The sequence below is a fragment of the Saccopteryx bilineata genome, chromosome 7 (assembly GCF_036850765.1).
Source record: "Saccopteryx bilineata isolate mSacBil1 chromosome 7, mSacBil1_pri_phased_curated, whole genome shotgun sequence".
Classification (NCBI taxonomy): Eukaryota; Metazoa; Chordata; class Mammalia; order Chiroptera; family Emballonuridae; genus Saccopteryx; species Saccopteryx bilineata.
The window spans coordinates 46,419,194-46,438,092 of NC_089496.1; the positions used below are offsets into that span (position 1 = coordinate 46,419,194).

At 46.3% G+C, this 18,899-nt stretch overlaps 1 protein-coding gene across 2 annotated transcripts in view; it reads left to right on the plus strand.

Moving 5' to 3' along the window:
- The first annotated feature begins 778 nt into the window (after positions 1-778).
- CHN2 (chimerin 2) overlaps positions 779-18,899 on the plus strand; it is a 235,154-nt gene continuing 217,033 nt past the window's right edge. Inside the window, exon 1 of one of the 2 annotated variants that reach the window (XM_066238512.1) lies at positions 779-1,526. Coding sequence is in view for 1 of the 2 variants with exons in the window: in XM_066238511.1 (XP_066094608.1) it covers positions 1,478-1,526 (49 nt within the window). In the remaining variant the exon portion in view is untranslated. The remainder of the gene's footprint in view (positions 1,527-18,899) is intronic. The other variant, XM_066238511.1, reaches the window with a different exon arrangement.

Consider the following 18,899-nt stretch of genomic DNA (forward strand, 5'->3'; position numbering starts at 1 on the left):
ATTCCTTTTAATGTTTGGTTTTCCCTTTGATCTAACAATTTCTGTTCAAATTTCACAGTTTTCTGTTGCTTCGGGATTGAAAGAACCGATTACCCTGCTGGGAGCTTGAAATAGACTTTTTTAAAAATCTGCATGATATTTCCTCCCAGTGAAATTAATTTAGGTTTAAATACCGGGGGAAGGGACACACCTCGTGCTCCCCTCTCTGTCACACACACCTGAGCAGTTCCTTATCCTGAAAAGGCACAGTCGAACCTGTGGGCCATCTTCCATCCTTTGTGGGAATCTTTTGCAAGACAAGTCTGAGAACCTCTTTCTCTTTGACATCCGGCTTTGTGTGGGCCTGGTGACATTATTTGGAACATCTCTATTTCTTTGAAGGCCAACCTCAAACACCCAAGGGACCCGTCGGGCACAGTCCGTGGCTGGGGTACTTAAGTGCAGCTGGATTGGCTTGCTGGGTGTTTTAGGAAACTTACCTTCTTGCAGGGCTGGGACCATGGGCTCCAGAGCAACAAAGGACAATTTGGAGGAGAGTGGAAGGAACGCTCCATGCTCCACAGCTGCTCTGGCAACCCAGGTCTCCTTCTGCCTAGCAGCGTGTCCTCAGTGACCCCCGCCTTCGCCCTCCCTTTTCCACCGGGCTGTCTCGCCACTCCTTCGTCTGGCCAGGCGCAGCGAGCCTCGGCACCTTCCCCCCCGCTCTCCACTCCCGGTCGCCTTCAAACCCTTGGAGCGGCGCCGCGCACGGCAGCCGCGCTCACCCTGCGCCCCGCGGCGGCCTCCCCGGCACCTAGGGGTCCCGCTTCTTGGTCCAGTGTCCTCCCACCCTGCCATACGCACTGTCCCCTTCCAGCCTGCAGCCTCCCCCTCCAGCCCCGGACGCAGGAGCTGTCAAGCCCGCCGCAGCTGAACCAGCCCCCGAGCTCCCGCGTCTCCTCTCCTTCCTTTGTGTGCGCGCGAGCGGAGTTGGGGCGGAGGGAGAAGGGGGAGGTCGCTCTGTCTGTCTGCCTCCCACCGCCTTTGCCCGGGCTGCTCAAAGTGCCGCTGGGAAGGCAGGCGCCCAGGGGAGGGTGCAGGGAGCTCGCGGGGAGGCTTGGGGACGCCCCAGCGCCCTGGTCCCAGCCGCGCGCGGGGAAGCGCTAACCGCAGCTGGGGCTCAGCTGGAGCCACGATAGTCAGCTCCGGGCGCCTCTTGGCCTCTCTCCGCTGCCACCTACCTACCCCCTCGACACCCGTAGAAAAGAGTGCAAAGGCGCCGAGAGGGACCGAAACCACAAATAAATAGCGGCGGCAGCAGCGCGTCATCTGGCGGAGCAGGAAGTACAAGCAGAGTCCAGAGGCTGGTGCTTTCTGCGCGTCCCCAGGACTTTGCCATGGGCTGGGGGCCGCGGAGGCTGCGAGCGGCCGGGCGAGGGCAGCGGAGGTCGCGTCCGCACCGGGGCTGAGCGAGCAGCGACGCGCAGGGCGCGCGGAGATGGCAGCGTCCAGCAACTCCAGCCTGTCCGGCTCCTCGGTGTCCTCTGGTGAGTTTCAGCCTGCCGGGCGCGGCTGCCGCGCCGGGTCTCTCGCCCCTGCCTTCTCCCCGCGCCCTGGGATGGCTAGAACCTACCTGTGGCCGCCCTGGCCACTCTCTCCGAGGGAGAGCAGGCACCCGGGGTGACACTTGTTTGGTCCTCCCGCACCCTCGGTGCCCACGGCACCTCCGCGCCTGACATCTGACAGCGCAGAGGTGGGAGAGCGGCGGCGCCCTTAGTGTGCGGTCGCGGGCGTTCTGGGGACTTGAGGAACAGCAGGCAGAATTCTGCAAAAGGAGCAGGGCAGGCTCGCACTTTCTGGCGTAGCTGGAACTGGGGCTGGCCGGGCGGGGAAGGTCAGGGTGACGCTGGGCGCCCCGACCAGCCGGCTGAGCGGCGCGACTACACTGGATGCCGGAATTCAAGGCAGAGGGGAGCAAACCCTCGCTCCTCGCAGACTTGATTTTCTTTGTTTGTTTCAGAAATTAGCTCTGTGGAGACACACGCTTGGGGCAGGGTTTGAGATGGAAGTAATGAAGGGACTGTGTCCTTCTGATCCTGATGGAAGCGATTTAGGGAACGGGAGGTCGAGCCCAGCCGCTGACAATTTGCCTGTGTGTGTGTGTGTGTGTGTGTGTGAGAGAGAGAGAGAGAGAGAGAGAGAGAGAGAGAGAGAGAGAGAGAGAAAGAGATATTTTTCCCTGTGTGGCCTCTTGGAATATGTTCTGTAATTTTACTTTCAAGCCATACATTTTTCCCCCAAGTGCAGCTGAGCAAAGGGAAGGCTTCCTTCTGTTTTTCTATGGTTGATCAGCGGGTCTAATTGAAGAGAAATAAATTGCTAATGAATCTGGAGGGTCGGGAATCAGAAGAAACACGGATTTCTGAGCATGACAGTTTCTAACCACAATGATGCATTCGGTAGAATTCTCCTACCTCTTTGGCCACTGCAAACTTTAATGACAAACCTTCAAGGGATATCTGATAAGACAAGTAGTGTAGAATACACTATTCAGGAGTCAGGAAGACCTTAACGGTCCTAATGGAAATGCTTGATATATTAATGTTGTATTAATTCTTATAGTGTGTGTGTGTTTTCCTAATACCCCAAAATTAAACTCATGGGAAAGGACGCCTTGTTGGAGGCCTTGGACAGCAAGCCAGGCATCAAGGGGCCACGTTTATGGATGTGTGACTAATTAAATCATAAATGCAAGGTGAATTTGACTAAGGTGCAGTTGTGATGTGGCAAAAGGTGATCACTTGAAAGCCATCTGTTATCTTCCCTGGCAGGTTTAGTTCCAGGGAAACAACACTTCCTTTCTAGATCATTGCCAACTAACTAAAAAGCCTCATGTTGTTAGGCGCATGTTACAGTTCAAGTTTCTGGTAGGAGCAGCCAATGGGACAGAACAGTCATATCTTATTAAGAGCAGCAACAAGTTGACCGCCTGTGGTTTTAATTCTGAGAACTCAGCAAATGCTACAGCTTATTTTTAGTATTCCCAAACCACGGCTGCTGCTTTTCAATTCATTTTGGTTGACTAACATTGAATTTAAAATACAGTGATGTTGGCTCACGATTCGCATATGGTTATCCCTCTCAGAAAACTTCCCACTTAGAAAATTAACTCATGAGGGAGAAGTGGCTAAGGGAAAGAAGAATGGAGAAGGGACCGGAAAGGCAGTGGTCTCACAGGACTTACTGGTGGCATAAATTACGGGTGATGTGGCCTCTGAATTCTGAGGTCTTGATGTAGCTTAAGAAAGCTCATTGAAAAAGTTAACCAGCCTTAAGAAGAACATGCATGAGTCTGAAGCAGCTAGCATAAGCTGCAGATGATGATTCTTGCTTTGCACAGAGAATAGGGATGCTCGCAATGATCCTCTTTCCTGCTCAGCTATTTTAAATCCTAATGGACACTGGGGAATTATGTGAAAGCTGGAATTTAAAAAGTGGGCATGGCTATATTATTTGGTGTGACTCAGCCTAGGCCATGAGCTTATATTGTGTAATTCGCCGGTTAATCAGGCACTCTGTCTTGAAAAATAATGAGAACTGTAGTTCTCCTTTTAAGCACCCCTCTCAAGATGTGGATCATGAATAATTCAGACAACACAAGCAATTCACACCTGTGAGAGGTGTTGGGCAGGAGAGAATAGAGCCTGTTTGTGGCGGCAGCTGTGTTCTCCCAGAAAAGGTCAGATTCTGAGAAATTGGGGCACTCCGGCACCAATCAATTACCATGATGGAGGCCCTACTATGTGCCAGGCAGTAAGTCATAAGTCTCAGCTTCAGAGAAGGTAAGTGAGGAAGATCATTCTGAGATTCCTTGCAGTTCTGAAGTTCTGGGATTATTGTCCTTGAATTCTGGCTCCAGCATTGACCACTTGGGGTGAGTTAAATTTTTTAAACCTCCATTTCCTCATTCATAAATGAGATAAATGCTGGTAACAGGACCTGCTTTGTAGGAATACTGTGGGGATTAAATGAAATAATATGTGTAGAGCATTTAGCACACGGTGTGGCACCTAAATGTGTGGTGCAGATAAATTGTGCTCCTTGGAAGAATGAAAAAAAAAAAATGTAAAAAGGCAGTCACTGGGCTTAGACTTTAGGTGCAGAAGAAATAAGTCCCAACACACAAAAAAATCTGCATTTTAGATTCTTCCCTTGCATGTTAGATTTGATCTTGAGGTTTGAGCTCCATTAGACAAGCCTTTGAGGTTTCAGGCATCTCCTCAAGTGTTTGGAACAGAAAGATGACTCGAGATCTTTTTCCTCACCTTCTGGCAGCAGAGGGGGCAAGCAAGCATCAGTCTGAATTCCAGGGGAATAAAATGAATGATGTGAAGGAAAGAGCAGGGAACAGAGGACGACCTCAGTTTAGAAGGGTCAGTGAGGGTGAACCACGAGTTGGGTCCTGAAGCACAAGCTGGATTTTTCCAGAAAGAAAAACAAAATGGAATGGCATTTCTGGAAGAAGGAGGAGCTCAGGCAAAGGCCTAGAGATGACTCATGGCCTCATTTTAAACTTCCCTTTTTAGGGACATTGATCTTTTTTCTCGGTGGTTCCCCTTTCCTGCACAGTTGTGCTTCTAGGCCCATGAACAAGGCCCACCGGGCACAGAGCTGCCGGATCACTCTCTGCTGCTGCTGGTACTGCCAGCTTTCCTTCTGGCCAGGTAGCAGTGGGTCAGTGACACAGCTCCGGACGCCTTGGGACACATCTGGGCAACTGAGCACTGAAAAACGAACAGCTGATTCTATATAGTGTCCAGCATGGGGGGAGGTGAACTCGAATAACGTGGGTCAGACTTCTCTGAGAGAAATAGCTGTGGGAGAGGTCGGTTTGGTGGCATTTGCACAGAGAGTAAAGATAGAATCATTTGCTCGGTGTTAAGCCTGAAGTCATCTGACTTTCCTGAGAATATGTTTGCATTTGCTGCTGTTGAACCACATCGCCCACGTGTATCTCTTAGTCTGTATTGCCAAGCGAGAGGAAACAAATGAAATAATCAGGTTAGAATTAATTTTTAAATATGTTTTTTCGAGAACTCTTTAAAAATTTTCTTCCAGAATATTCAATTATGTGTAAAAGAAATTGCTTTGCCTTTGTTTTTTAATAATAACTGCCGGTAATTAAATTTCACAATCTCCTAGATTGGCAGGAAGGTTTGATTACCTGTATTTTTTTTAATCGGAAAAAAAAGTCCTATCCTTAAGCTTTTAATCTAGCCTATGATTATATTCTGAAGTAAACAACGGGTGAATTTGCAAAATAGCTTTCTCAATCATCAGGGGTTTATAGTTGCCTTTATAATTGAAACAAGAACTTTTTGCATATAGAGATGTGATTGCCAAATGGATAATTGCACAGAGTAAAGAAAACAATGCAAGTGAAGTAATACGTTAAGAAACTATAAATGTTTTCTGGTAACTGAACTAGGTAACATTTAAATATTAAAGGGACCCCAGGAGAAGAAGTTGTTAAGATTTTTGAGAACATAAACACACTGTATTATAGAAATGAAATTGACATAGACTTTTTAAATTAAAATGCAAATGGAAAAGAGTAAACATCAGTATAAGGTGCAATTATCGAACCTTAGCTGGGAAAAGAACATTCTGGAATGGACTGAAGGAGTTCTGTCTTCAGAATCTATGCAACAGTAATGTGCTCTAGGTAAATACAGTCGTGCCGTGACATCCACGGACGACAGGTTCCAGAACCACCACAGATACCCAAATCCAAGGGTGCTCAAGTCCCTCATATAACACAGATCTGCAGGTGGAAGGCCTGACTGGAGTGCTGTTTTCTGTGGTCACATGAGCATTGATTTTAGAGGTGATAAATATATACATTTTCACTAATCATTGGAGGGCCACAACCAGTGACATACAGAAATCTCCCGTATTTCTACATGCGGGAGGTAAAAGTGAACTGGAAAAAAGGCTGCCGAGACTTACACATGTGTAATCAGCAACTCCACCTGTCTAACACTACAGAACCAGGTGTTTTTGTTGAACCAGAGAAGTATTCTTTTGGATGTTTGGATTCTTCAGAAATATTCAATTATGTGTAAATGCAATTTCTTTACCTTTGTTTTAGTGATCGCTACTGATAATTTAATTTCGGAATCAGCTAGAGTGGCCAGAAAATTTGATTACTTGTGTTGTTTTATACCACAAAGAGAGAGAGAGAGAGAGAGAGAGAGAGAATTGTGATGTCAAAAAAGCACAAATGAAAAATACCACTGAGCCAAAATAAACCTCCTGAGGAAAATCGTTCACTCAGATGTGGAGTGTTGTTCTTTGCTGTTTTTCTGGTGGCCTTTCCACACCCCACTTTAACTCATTAAATTTTCTCTGTCCGTTTGAGGTCATCCAGGTGAACCCAGGGATATAGAATCAGGGGGGGAAGAGGTCCTTCTTAAGTATGACAGCATGTTTGTCGTGTTTGACGAGGGCCCACTGACTTGAGTACCTTTGTGAGATGCCAGATTACCCCCTTCCCACCAACCCCATCATTTGCTCAACTTTTAGGGGACACAAACAGCGGGTATCTTCCGAGGCCAGTCTGTGTAAGGTTGAACTGGACATTATGTCCTCTGAGCTGCCACATGGGCTTGGCCCCAGCGTCAGTCCTGCTGGGGGCCTTCTGCTGCTCTGCAGGATCTCTTGTTCCTGCACAATGGTGAAAAACACCGGACACTGAGTTCGGAAACCCTGTACATGAGCTATGACACGTTGTGTGTTCGGAGAAGAGTTTCCTGCCAGAAGACTGCGGTTCCTGCCAAGGCAGTTAGATAGAGGGAAAGAGAAATGGACCGGGTGATGGACATACGATTAATGGCATCTGTCTGTCACCCACCAATCAGTTACCTTTTAGGAATATATTTGCATTTTATGGCTCCTGAAATATGTCACTTAATTTTCAAAATGAATGGCCTTCCTTCCTTCCTTCCTTCCTTCCTTCCTTCCTTCCTTCCTTCCTTCCTTCCTTCCTTCCTTCCTGTGTGCCTTCCTTCTTCCTTCCATCTCTCACTCTTATTATGTTGGTCAGATTTCTATTTAGAGATTTTTTTTTTCGGTTTACTTTACTATTAATAGTTTGCAAATCCTCTAAGCACCTTCCGCTTCTCCTTCCATTTGCTCAGTGGGAGAGGAAGCTGGCGCTCTGTCTCTCAGGGGATCCCGGCTGGAGGATTAAGGTGGATACCTGCATCTCTGATGCAGGCTGGTCGGTCTGATAAAACACACTCATGGGTCTCGGAGTCACTAACAAAAAAGCAGAGGCTGATTTCAAGTCTCCAGGACGAGAGGCAAACCCAGTTAGAAATGTACTGGCTCCACACGCAGTCTGCTTGGCCACGGGTCCACGGGGCCATCCACTAGAGTCTGAGGCGGAAGTCCTGGCATGTGGGCATTGCCAGCGTTGATCAAACTTAGTCAGCTGTGCACCTAGCGAGAGCCATCCACCAGCTGCTTGTGCAAAAATCCTGCTTTTTCCCTCATTTATTAGTAATCGGACACCATTTTGGGGGACCACTGTTTGACTGTAGCCTTTACTGTATGGTCTAATGACAGCTTCAGCAATGTGGTCTTTCAAAGTCACCCAGCCTCAGCCCACTCACAACATAACCTCGGAAGTATATGGTGTCCTAAATCATTCAACGTCTAAGTTCCCATAGACATTCTGCAATAAAGGTGTTCGGTTAATAGCCACATTTAAAATGTCGTAATCACCTCCGGTCAGAGGTTACCCTGATTAGATTCCGGGAGTTGAAGAATCACCTACATACCGTGCAGGCTGCCGATCAGCCCTTGCCTTGGCGGGCCTGCTGGGGAAAGCTCTCTTCCGAGAAGAGAGGCTGGAGACCAGCATTGGCCTGGCAGAATCTGTGAGGTCTGGAGAAATAGTCAGCTTCTTCAAGCTGGTGAGAGACCCCACGTTCTGAAATGTGTGTGGTCATCAGAGGTCATAGGAAGAGCCCTAAGCTTTGAGTCAGAAGATCTGGACACTTGAACCTTTAGCCAGAGCATTTTAACCCTTAACCAAGGCCTGTAAGCCCTTAACCATGACCTTCAAACATTAACCAGGGCCCCTGCACCCTTAACCAAGGCTCCAAAATTCTTACCATAGGTACTTGCACCAGATGCTTAGCTAAGCCCTGCAACTAGGAGCTGTGTGGCCTTGGGTGGAATTAGCCTCTCTGGGCCTGAAAGACCTCACCCCAGGCGGCGGCTGAGACAGCCCGTTTCCTGGAGTTGATGTGAGAACTAACAGAGGCGACAGAAGCAGGGCCTCCTGTCAACCTGGTCAGAGGAGGCCACCTCATTAGATGCCACATCTCTCCCTTTCCTCCCTCCTTCTCTTAACATCTCCGAGCCTCAGTTAGCCTGGCTATCAACCAGAAGCCACAAGATGTGACGAGTGTTCCCCACGAGGTTGTCATTCCTGAAGCACTGTTTGGGAAATTGCTTATAAACCATAAAAGCAACGAGCAGGACTGAACACTGCTGCGTGTGTTTCTGTACACAGCATCGTGGGCAGCTCTCACGATATTTCTCTCCAGGAGACATTAGATCCCATTCTGCAAAACAGAGAAATAGGTTCAGAGAGGCCACAGGGCTTGGAGCTGGGGTGCCAGGGTTGGAACAATATCTTCTTCATTTTAAGGACTATTCCTTTCCCGCTAAAGGATTGGTTCGTTTCTATCTCTGTTTAAAAAAGTTTTTGACACCCAAGTTGAAGGCTGAGGTGCACATTCACTGTTAACAGAGAAAACAGGACCGAGCCGCACTTTATTTCCTTACCCTCAGGAGGTATCCAGACCCTCACTCCTCCTGACCGAAGCTTCCTCTCCCCCGTGCTGACCCGGGCAGTGTTGCAAAGTCATTACTCGTTGTAGAGAGAACTCCCAGGGAACCGGATAGGGGGTTATCTCTATTTAGGAATGGTCTTGCCAAGTGAAGGGTATATAAGTGTTCATTACACTATTCTTGCAATGGAAACCATTTTTGAAAAAGTACTTAATGAAAGAGGGGAAGAAAATGGTGATACTTTGCATTCAGTTGATTAACTTCACTGGAGTTTTAACAGCGCTCCATTTTGGGGTGAACATGTCAAGTCTTGTTATCTGCCCCATGAAACTCCCAGATTCTGAGTCTTCAGGCAGCAGAACGTATGATACATTTTGGGGGGCTTATATCCTAAGTGAAAAAGTAAAGGAACCAAAAGACTGCATACAAGTCTTACCTGGGAATTATTTTTCTCCCGAGCTGGATTGACTTCACATTTCATTGTAGCTTTTAGAGTAAGGAGGGACCTCGGAGTTTGTACAGCAGATTCCAACATTGCGTAAATAAGAGAATCAGGGTCCGTGAACTCCGGGACCTGTCCAGTGCCGCTCAGCTAGCTGCTGGCGAATCGGAGCTGAGGCGGTTATCTGGGACCCACGCGCTCAGAACATTCATTTGCCATTTCTTTCCCTGGCTCATCCTACAGAGTAACATCATCCTTGGAGAATTTCTTGCAGACGTTTTTCCTGTCTGGCTTCGTAGAGGCTGTTCTGTTTAATTATTTAATATTTTCAAAAAAAAGAAAAAAGAAAAGAAACAAGTCACAAAGTGTTTTGTCTTTTAAATAGGCCTTAGATCTCGAGGCTGCTGTGTCAACAGAGACACAAAGATTCCCACGACCTTGTGTGTGCCCTAACTATATTAAGCTGTGCTGTTCAATAGGATAGCCACCAGCCACATGTACCTATTTCAACTTAAAGGGAAAACAATTCAGTTCCTCAGTTGCACTCGACAATGTTTCAAGCCCTCAACTGCACACGTGGCTAGTGGCTCTCAGGTCAGACCACCGGAAACAGAACATTTCCCTCATTTGCAGAGGCTTCTGGTGGGCAGCTGTGGTGTACAGGGTCAGTAGTTCTAAGGCAGGGACCTTGCGAATGTAAAATCAATACGCTAAGGATGGAGACTTTGATAGAATGTCCTCCCATAGTCCTGTGTTTGCTCCTGTGCTGCTTAGGTTATAGTTCACTAATATTGCAAATCAGCTTGTATTTCTTCCAATAATTTTTTCATAACTTAGAGGGAAACTGTGCTATGACCGCTGGAGGATGATCTTGGGGCGAGTAATTAAAGTATTTATAAACTCTTCTAGTGCTGAAGTCTGATTCAAGCTTTAACGAAATGGTCTGTAGTCTTCCTCATGGCAACCCTGTTGCTTTTTGAAATAATCCCCCGGAGAGTTGTAATTTCACCCTAGAAGAGGACGACAATGCCCATGTCCGCATGAAGTTGAGATCTTATATTTGGATCTCTTCCAAAACACCATAAAGAAAATCGGAAAATAGTGAGTGTGCGGACCAAGATTGCTAATGGCATATCCAAGCCCTGCACCTTAAAGGGGATTTTTTACTGACTTGGCCATCAGCAAACCATCGGCCTCGAAGTGTTTCACCTTTGCAGATAGCCTACATACAGGGCAAAGCAGGTGCACAGTGGTTTTTAGGAAGCAAAGTTAGCTTTGGGGATTTTCAGCACATTTAATTTGGGGGAAATGAATGCAAATAAGATGCAAGAACATGATGGTTCCTAGAAAAAGAAGCTGCTTCCTCCCTGAACTTTTGTTACTTTTGTCTTCCAAGCGCAACAAAAAAACTGGAAAAGTGAATGGTATCTTTAAAGTGTCAAGCCACTCACTATTAGAAAAGAAGTGGCTGCCAAGGCCACGGGACCCAATACCCGGAACAGCCGGAGGACTGTGTCACGCATGGCTTGTTCATGATTGCTGTAATCCCAATCGGTATGAATCACAGAATCTCTTGGGTGATCACGTTATGCAATTCTTGCCTCATCAGAGGCCGAATCCTTGGATTTCATGGTGCTCCATCATTGCCCTCTGTCCCCTGCTGATCACAGTCTTCTTCAGTGAAACAGAACCCAGCACTTCCTTATGATTTCAGATAATGCCACACTAACATTTTCAAGTGCTAAATTTTTCTTAAGTGGTTCAGCTTCCAAGGAATAATCCTGAGAAATCAATGTTGGGACAGCAAGAAAGCGGGAAGCAAGGAGTGAGGTTTTATGGTTAAAATCATCTGGAGCAGCCAGCCACTAGGAGATGGGGGCTGCAACTCTGACCTGTGAGGGTCTGCTTCTCCAGCCCCAGACCTGCACTGCCCCATGTGGTAGCCTCGGGGGGCTGGGGAGCCCTTGCAGTGGGGCAGATCCAGATTGAGGTGTTCCGGAGGGCAAAATACACACCCGAGTTGAAGACTTAATACAATACAAAGAGACAGTTCCGAATAGTATATTGATTATATGTTGAAATGGTAAGATATTTTTAGATATTAGGGTCAAGGAAGTGAATTAAAATTTTATTTCACCTCTTTAAAAGTGTTCAGCCAAGCTGCAAAATAATTAAAATTACGTAAGTGACTCCTATGTGTATTAGACCGCGCTGGTCCGCACGACTCCAGTGAGAATGTTCTGGCCTTTATCACGGAGTTCGCCATACAGAACGGGCCGGTTCGCTGACCAGTGGCTCCCACAGTTGCAGCCTGGTCCCCTTTCCTTGCCAGAAACCTAGCTTCCCTCTCCCCAGGTCCCTCGTTTGTTTTAGCCCATGAAATGCTACAGACAGGATGGGACCTTTATCGGATTCTTGTTTATAGAGACTTTTTGCTTTGCTTTTTTATTTTGCTTCACTATAATTCTAGACTCTCCATATTTCCTTGTGAGCTTTATGTACACCGCTCCATCCAAAGAAAGCCTGCCGTGCTCCAATGCTACAAAATTAGAAAGAGTAGCTGAGGACATCCGGGGCACATTTTTCTCTCGACCTCTACAGAGAGTTCTTGTCTGGTGGTCTGGGCACTGAGACTTCTTACTATGAATATGTATGTGAGGGTACACACACGTCCTGTGTATGTCCGTCTATATGCAGGTGTACATCTGTCTGTCTGTATGCATTTGTGTGTATATGTATACCTGGAAAATGAAAGTGGATCAGGCTTCAAACAAAAGTTATTTCCAACCAAATAGATTACGTATAAATTAATATCAAGGGAAATGAAAAGTCAAGCCCAGCATTACTTTTAGTAATGAAAGAATTCACTCGGGATTATGCTAATGATGTGTAGATATTAATACACATAATTTGGCTGCCTAATATTGATTTAAGTTGCTCATTCAAATTCACTTTATTATAGGAAAAATTAGCCACTTTGTTTTTACAGCATTTGTCCCTGCAGACAGTGAGACCATTAAACCATGTTTATTGGGTAAATAATACTACTTTGCTGACTTTCATATGCAAAGAGAGCATTATTATGTCTCCTTCAGGAAGCGCCTTGTGAGTTGTTAGTTTCAGGTTGGGATCTGATTGATTGAAGTCAGGTGCCCTCTCTCTTATCTCTGGAGCCCAGTGAGCAATGTCCAAGGTTGAAGGTACTCTCAGTGACTAGGGCACTTTTTCCCTCTACGTGACTTTAATATGTCGGAGGGTTGAACTTTGTCCATTTGAGAGCCCTATTCTTGTTTCAAGCAGCCAGACTAACCCACTTTTCTACGCCCTCACCCCCCAACTATGAATTGCTCCTCAGAAGACAAAGCAGTTGATGAGGACTTTGTAAACGCTCTTGAAAAAGTATCAGATTCCGATTAGGAACATCACCACAGCAAACCCTAGGCAGATACAGAGGGAAGACAGGATTTTGAATGAGACAATGTAACTTGTCATAAGAACATAGTAATTGCCACAGCACTTAATTGGTTCTATATTCTAATCTCAGTAACAGCACCAAAAGGTATTTTGTAAAAGCATGCAGCAACCTCTTAGGGAAGAGGTGCCCTGCAGACATCTTATTTGTCATAAATCGCCGAGTGTAAATCTGTCGTTCAGGAATTCATGAAAACATGTTTCTTGAGTTCGTGTGTCATTTAAGCTGATGTTCCTTCTTACAGTGGTTAAGTTCCATCCATCTTGCTGGTATTTTATTTATTTATTTATTTATTTATTTTTTTATTTTTTATTTTTTACAGAGACAGAGAGTGAGTCAGAGAGAAGGATAGACAGGAACAGACAGACAGGAACGGAGAGAGATGAGAAGCATCAATCATTAGTTTTTAATTGCGCATTGCAACACCTTAGTTGTTCATTGATTGCCCTCTCATATGTGCCCTGACCGCGGGCCTTCAGCAGACTGAGTGACCCCTTGCTGAAGCCAGTGACCTTGGGTTCAAGGTGGTGGGCTTTTGCTCAAACCAGATGAGCCCACACTCAAGCTGGCGACCTCAGGGTCTCGAACCTGGGTCCTCTGCATCCCAGTCCGATGCTCTATCCACTGCGCCACCGCCCGGTCAAGCTGGTATTTTCTTTTTATGGCTTTAAATTTAACTCTCTGAAATTTACATCTAATATTCATTTTGAGGTTTTGTATATAAATGTGGGTTCATTTGAATGCTGTACCTCAAGGTCAGTGTTGGGTGACAGGAGCTAAGAAGTTTGAGATCTGGCCCAAACCCCAGCACCCACTGGCTGTGTTAACTTGGGCCTCTCTGATTTTCCATTTCCTCACTCCAAAAATGGGATAATAATACTTGTTGAAAGAATTAAATGGGATAGTGTCTCTGGATGAAACTTGAAAATCTGTGAACAAAACGTAAAAATCTCTGGTCTCATGAAGTTCCCCTTTTAATATGGGTGTTCCATAGGTTCCTTTCCAGGGTGGTCGGTGATCACTCAGAGTTCATGATCTCCTAAGATAACTGGAGAAATCTCCCCTAACTATATTACTTTGCTCTTGTTCAACAGCTTGTCAGAACCTTGAAGCGTAATCCCACCAGTTTAGGATTTCCCTGCTCCGTGTAAAACTCTGCTGTGCATCCCGTATTCCCATAAACATTGAGAATCTTCTGAAACATGTGCTGCAATAAATTCAATTAAAAAAGTAAATAAAATGAGACTGGACTAATTTCTTATCCAGAAAGACACCACTGTGTATACTTGCAAACCCAGAGGGGTGAGTCCTTTAACAATTATATTCTATAAAATATTCAATATGTATACAAATATCTGCAATGTGTACCCATCACAAAGCGCAGTGACATAACTCACTACCAGAAAACACGCCGTCACTAGCCGAGGACCGTGACCTACTCCTGCATCTCGCTTGGGTCCTCTTCTCCCTTCCTCCTCCCTGTTCTCTCATTCCCTTCTTTCCAACAGTAACTGTTACTTGGGAATTTCTGCTCATCATTCCCTTGGGTTTTCTTCTTTCTTTAAATAATTTTATCACTAAAATGCCTGCCCCACGAGAGCAGGTATTTTTGTCTGTCTTGTTCACTGCTGATCCCCAGTGCCTAGAATAGTGTCTGGCGTGCAGCGGGCACGCAATAACTCACTGTTGGGTGAGTGACAGTGTTTCTATGACACGGATGATGCTATCGCCTCTCCTTTAATCGTGTATGGAAATGAGTTCTGCTGGTTCACATTAGCTACATGCATTTAATGATTTTTAGAAAATCATGGGCTTTTTTAAAAAAAAAATTATAATATGCATTATTTGCACTTTGTTGCAGTAGGAGATACCTCACGATGTCACATGGACTTTTGGGAACCAGGACTTCTTCTTAAACTTGGTTTGTAGTTCACAAGCACTTTTTACGAGTAAATAGTGAACACTTAAGGAACATAGTAAAACTACAGTTCAACAGGGAGGGCTTCAGAGGAATTTTTGTAAAGTGATACAGTACACATATTACAACAGGGGTGAACCTTGAAAATATTATGCACAAGAAGACAGTTACAGAAGACCATATAATGTATGGTCCCACTTATATGAGGTGTCCAGAACAGGCAAGTCACAGAGACCGGAAGTAAATCCGTCGTTTCCTTGGGGCTGGGCTGGGAGGGAAACCTGACTGATGGCTGATGGGTACAGGTTTCTTTTGGGGCAATGAAGTGTTCTAAACTTGATTGTGGTAGTGGCTGTACACATCTGTGAATATACTATAGGTCATTGAATTCTGCACACTAAACAGATGAATTGTAGGGCATGTGAATTATATCTCAGTAAAGCTGTTATTTAAGAGACAAAAAAACAAAAACAAATGCTATGGTAGGAATAAGAAGGTAGCAAGGCCGTAAAGTGAGCAGACAGGAAAAGCCCCCACAGGTCACGTCCTTCCTGGACAAGACGCTCATAGTCAGCCAGGCAACATCCACTCTGTAGTCACTGATATCTTGATCAACTGGGGGGGAGGGGTGCCCCTCCTCTTTCCTTTTTTATCTCCGCATTTGTCTTTTACCTGCTGCCAGCCCCCGACCTTCGCAGAAGGTTCCACAGAGACATGTGCCTATGGCTGGCTCGTAGGGTCAGCTCGGCCTTCCCCGGGTTCCCCTTTAGGCTGAGGATTGAGGGGAGCAGTGGGTCTCCTCCGCTGATGCTGGACAAAGCAATTAATGCGTTTCTCATGACGAGTTAATTAGGTTTTTTTGCTGCGCCTTAAGCCCTGGGCACAACCCTTCTGCCCTCAGAATGGAACGTGAGTCATCAGGGAACCAAGTTACCCAGAGTGTAGCTGGTGCTGCTAAGGGTTCTTAGCACAGCGATGCTTCTGTTGCTGAGATAGATGCACGTGCAGACACTTCCCAGGGTGCCATCTGCTTCCTCTTTTGTTGTTTCTAATCAAACAGCTGACACCCTTTGATCATGTCAGATAACAGTATTGTACTGTAAATACTTTGTTAGAAAGGTTAAACTATTACATAGGTATAGCTGTCTCAGATGTTCTCGTAGTGTTTACTTTTACCCTGAACAAGTAAAGAAAAATGCATTTGATCAGACCTAAGATATGAATATCACAAATGAAGTTTTCTAAAACCATATATAGTTCACTACAATGAGTCCAATTAATAAGTGTTTTGTTTTGTTTTTTATTTTATTTATTTATTTATTTATTTTTTCATTTTTTCTGAAGCTGGAAACGGGGAGAGACAGTCAGACAGACTCCCACATGCGCCAGACCGGGATCCACCCGGCACGCCCACCAGGGGCGACGCTCTGCCCACCAGGGGGCGATGCTCTGCCCCTCCGGGGCGTCGCCATGTTGCGACCAGAGCCACTCTAGCGCCTGAGGCAGAGGCCACAGAGCCATCCCCAGCGCCCGGGCCATCTTTGCTCCAATGGAGCCTTGGCTGCGGGAGGGGAAGAGAGAGACAGAGAGGAAAGCACGGTGGAGGGGTGGAGAAGCAAATGGGCGCTTCTCCTGTGTGCCCTGGCCTGGAATCGAATCCGGGTCCTCTGCACGCTAGGCCGACGCTCTACCACTGAGCCAACCGGCCAGGGCCCAATTAATAAGTGTTTTTAAAAGACCTACTGACTTGGAGTGCCAGGTTGGTGCAGAAGTCCTTCCCTCACCCTTCCCCAGGTTTGCATCTCCTAGAGCAGGGGTCGGGAACCTTTTTGGCTGAGAGAGCCATGAACGCCACATATTTTAAAATGTAATTCTGTGAGAGCCATACAATGACCCATGTACGTTACACATTTTCCAATAAAAATTTGATGTTGTCCGGGAGGACAGCTGTGATTGGCTCCAGCCAACTGCAACCATGAATATGAGAGGTAGGAAATGAATGGATTGTAATACATGAGAATGTTTTATATTTTTAAAGTTATTATTTTTTTATTAAAGATTTGTCTGTGAGCCAGATGCAGCCATCAAAAGAGCCACATCTGGCTCGCGAGCCATAGGTTCCCGACCCCTGTCCTGGAGCATGCTGCAGTTTCTGTAGGTTGGAGGCAGAGCTTGACCTGGCGGGGAGCTCTGCAGACACAGCTTTGGGGAACAGAGTCCCTGGGTGTCCACTTTCCTGGGCAGACTTCGATCTTCAGTGGCCTGAATGCATCTATAGGATGGCTGGCTCCCATCCCGTTGTTCGTGGCCTGTCTGCCGTCTTTCCTTCTAGGGGACAATGAAGATAAGCACCCACACGAAATACAGAACTACCCGTTCAAGGGAGTGTGAGGGCTGAGCAAGGACTGAAACGTCTTCCTTAGCTCTTTCCTTGAGCGCCTTTTAGAGTGTTTTCCTGGCACCCGGAGGAGGAAGCGGGCATGGGTTGAGTGTTTTGTGTCCTCGTCAGGGGAAGTATGGCTGTCCTGGGTCCCCTAGGACAACAGCACACGCGAGCAAGGGATTATGCCTTGTGCTGGCCTCTGCAGCTGCCCTGACATCTCACTCCAGCTGTGGATTTTATACCTGGGTTCTTCTTCCTAATGTCACAGGCCAAGCTTTCCGTAACAGAGGATGCACTGTCCCTGAGACAGGCTGTCCGTCAACTTTTCTCCTGCTGACACCAACATGCATAGTACCGCCACACCTCCTCACCTCCTGACCAGGGCATTTGGAGTGCCACTATCTCATGGATTAAGGCGCTTCTGCTGCAAATACAGAAACCCTAAGGCCTGGGAGACAGGGTCTCCCTACTCTGTGGCATCCGACTCTCCTTCCCTGCAGTTCTCTGGGCTCTGCCCTCTGCGTGGAAGGGCTTTGTTCTCAGCTCTGTTCTCCTTTTGCCATCACGATGACAACAGCATTCTCTGACATCACATTTGGAAAGAAAAAAGGAGCCATCTCTTCCTCCTGGCTGAGTGGAGACTGAGAAAACCTTTCTCAGAAGTGCCCCTCCCCCCAACAGATTTCCCCTGGCCTCATTGGCCACAGTTTTGTCACATGATCATCATCTGTGAGCCAATCACTGACAGGGAGAATGGGATTCCCATGATGTCCAGTCATGGCTTCCTGTAATAAGAGTGGAGTCAGTGTCCCCAGAGGGGTAAGGACACCCTGAATGTATCAGGGTTCCATGAAGGAGGAAGGAAGACCCCAGAGTGTCTGTCACAGTTATGTCATGAATGTTCTCAGCCCCAGGATTCTCTAAGGCTACCACAGAATCACTGCGAATTCCAAGAAGTCTGACTTCTCCTGGAAAAAAGACTTAGTCTAGTTCAGAGCCAAACACTTGGGACCCGCTCACTCTGTAATAATATTCCCTCCCTGACGAAAATGTTTCTGCTTCCCTTCCAGATTATAGTGACTGACAGCTTGTACTGATGCATTGTTTTCCGTGCTTTCTGATTTGAAGCGCTTTGTTTTATGGTTATGGAAAAATATATATATAGAACCGTTCATTCGATGTGAGATAGATTCTTTAGCTCTAATGAAAAGTAGGATAGTGAGGTTGGGAGGTGTTGATTCTTGGCTGACTTGAACATCGCTGGACCTGGTGTCAGAATTGTTTCGTTAGAAATTCAGGGAATAATAGTAGATGATTCAACCACTCCTGGTTGCTATGGCAAAGAATTTTTAAAGCTTTGATTTAGGAGAAATAGTGATCATTAGCGGCTCTTTGTTTTTCAAACAGAGGGCCCTGCAAATTGTCACGGCTTGAGTGGAACAGATGATTGGCAGCTCGCCGGAGAAGGAATCTCAGGTTCCTACTGAAGAAGAGAGAGCGGGCAGGACGCTCTGTAGAGAAGCTGCCCGCTTCTCATTTTTATGACAGGATCTTTTATTTAAAGATCATTGGGTAAGGAGTCCCGTGACCCGGGTCTATGCTAGCTACATCTCAGAATTTGCTGTTCGGATGGCCTGGGGCAAATTACATTATCAGTTTGTAACTTTTGATGCTCATCTGTAGAATTATTAGGTTGCACCAGATCATCCCCAAAGGACTTAAAAATTTTATGAGTTTCTGACTCTGCCTGTTTCCTGTCTCCGATTTACAGAGCCTTGGCACTCTCCCCAAGGGAACGACCCTCCCTCCCCACATACGCACTTCACATAGCAATTACCTC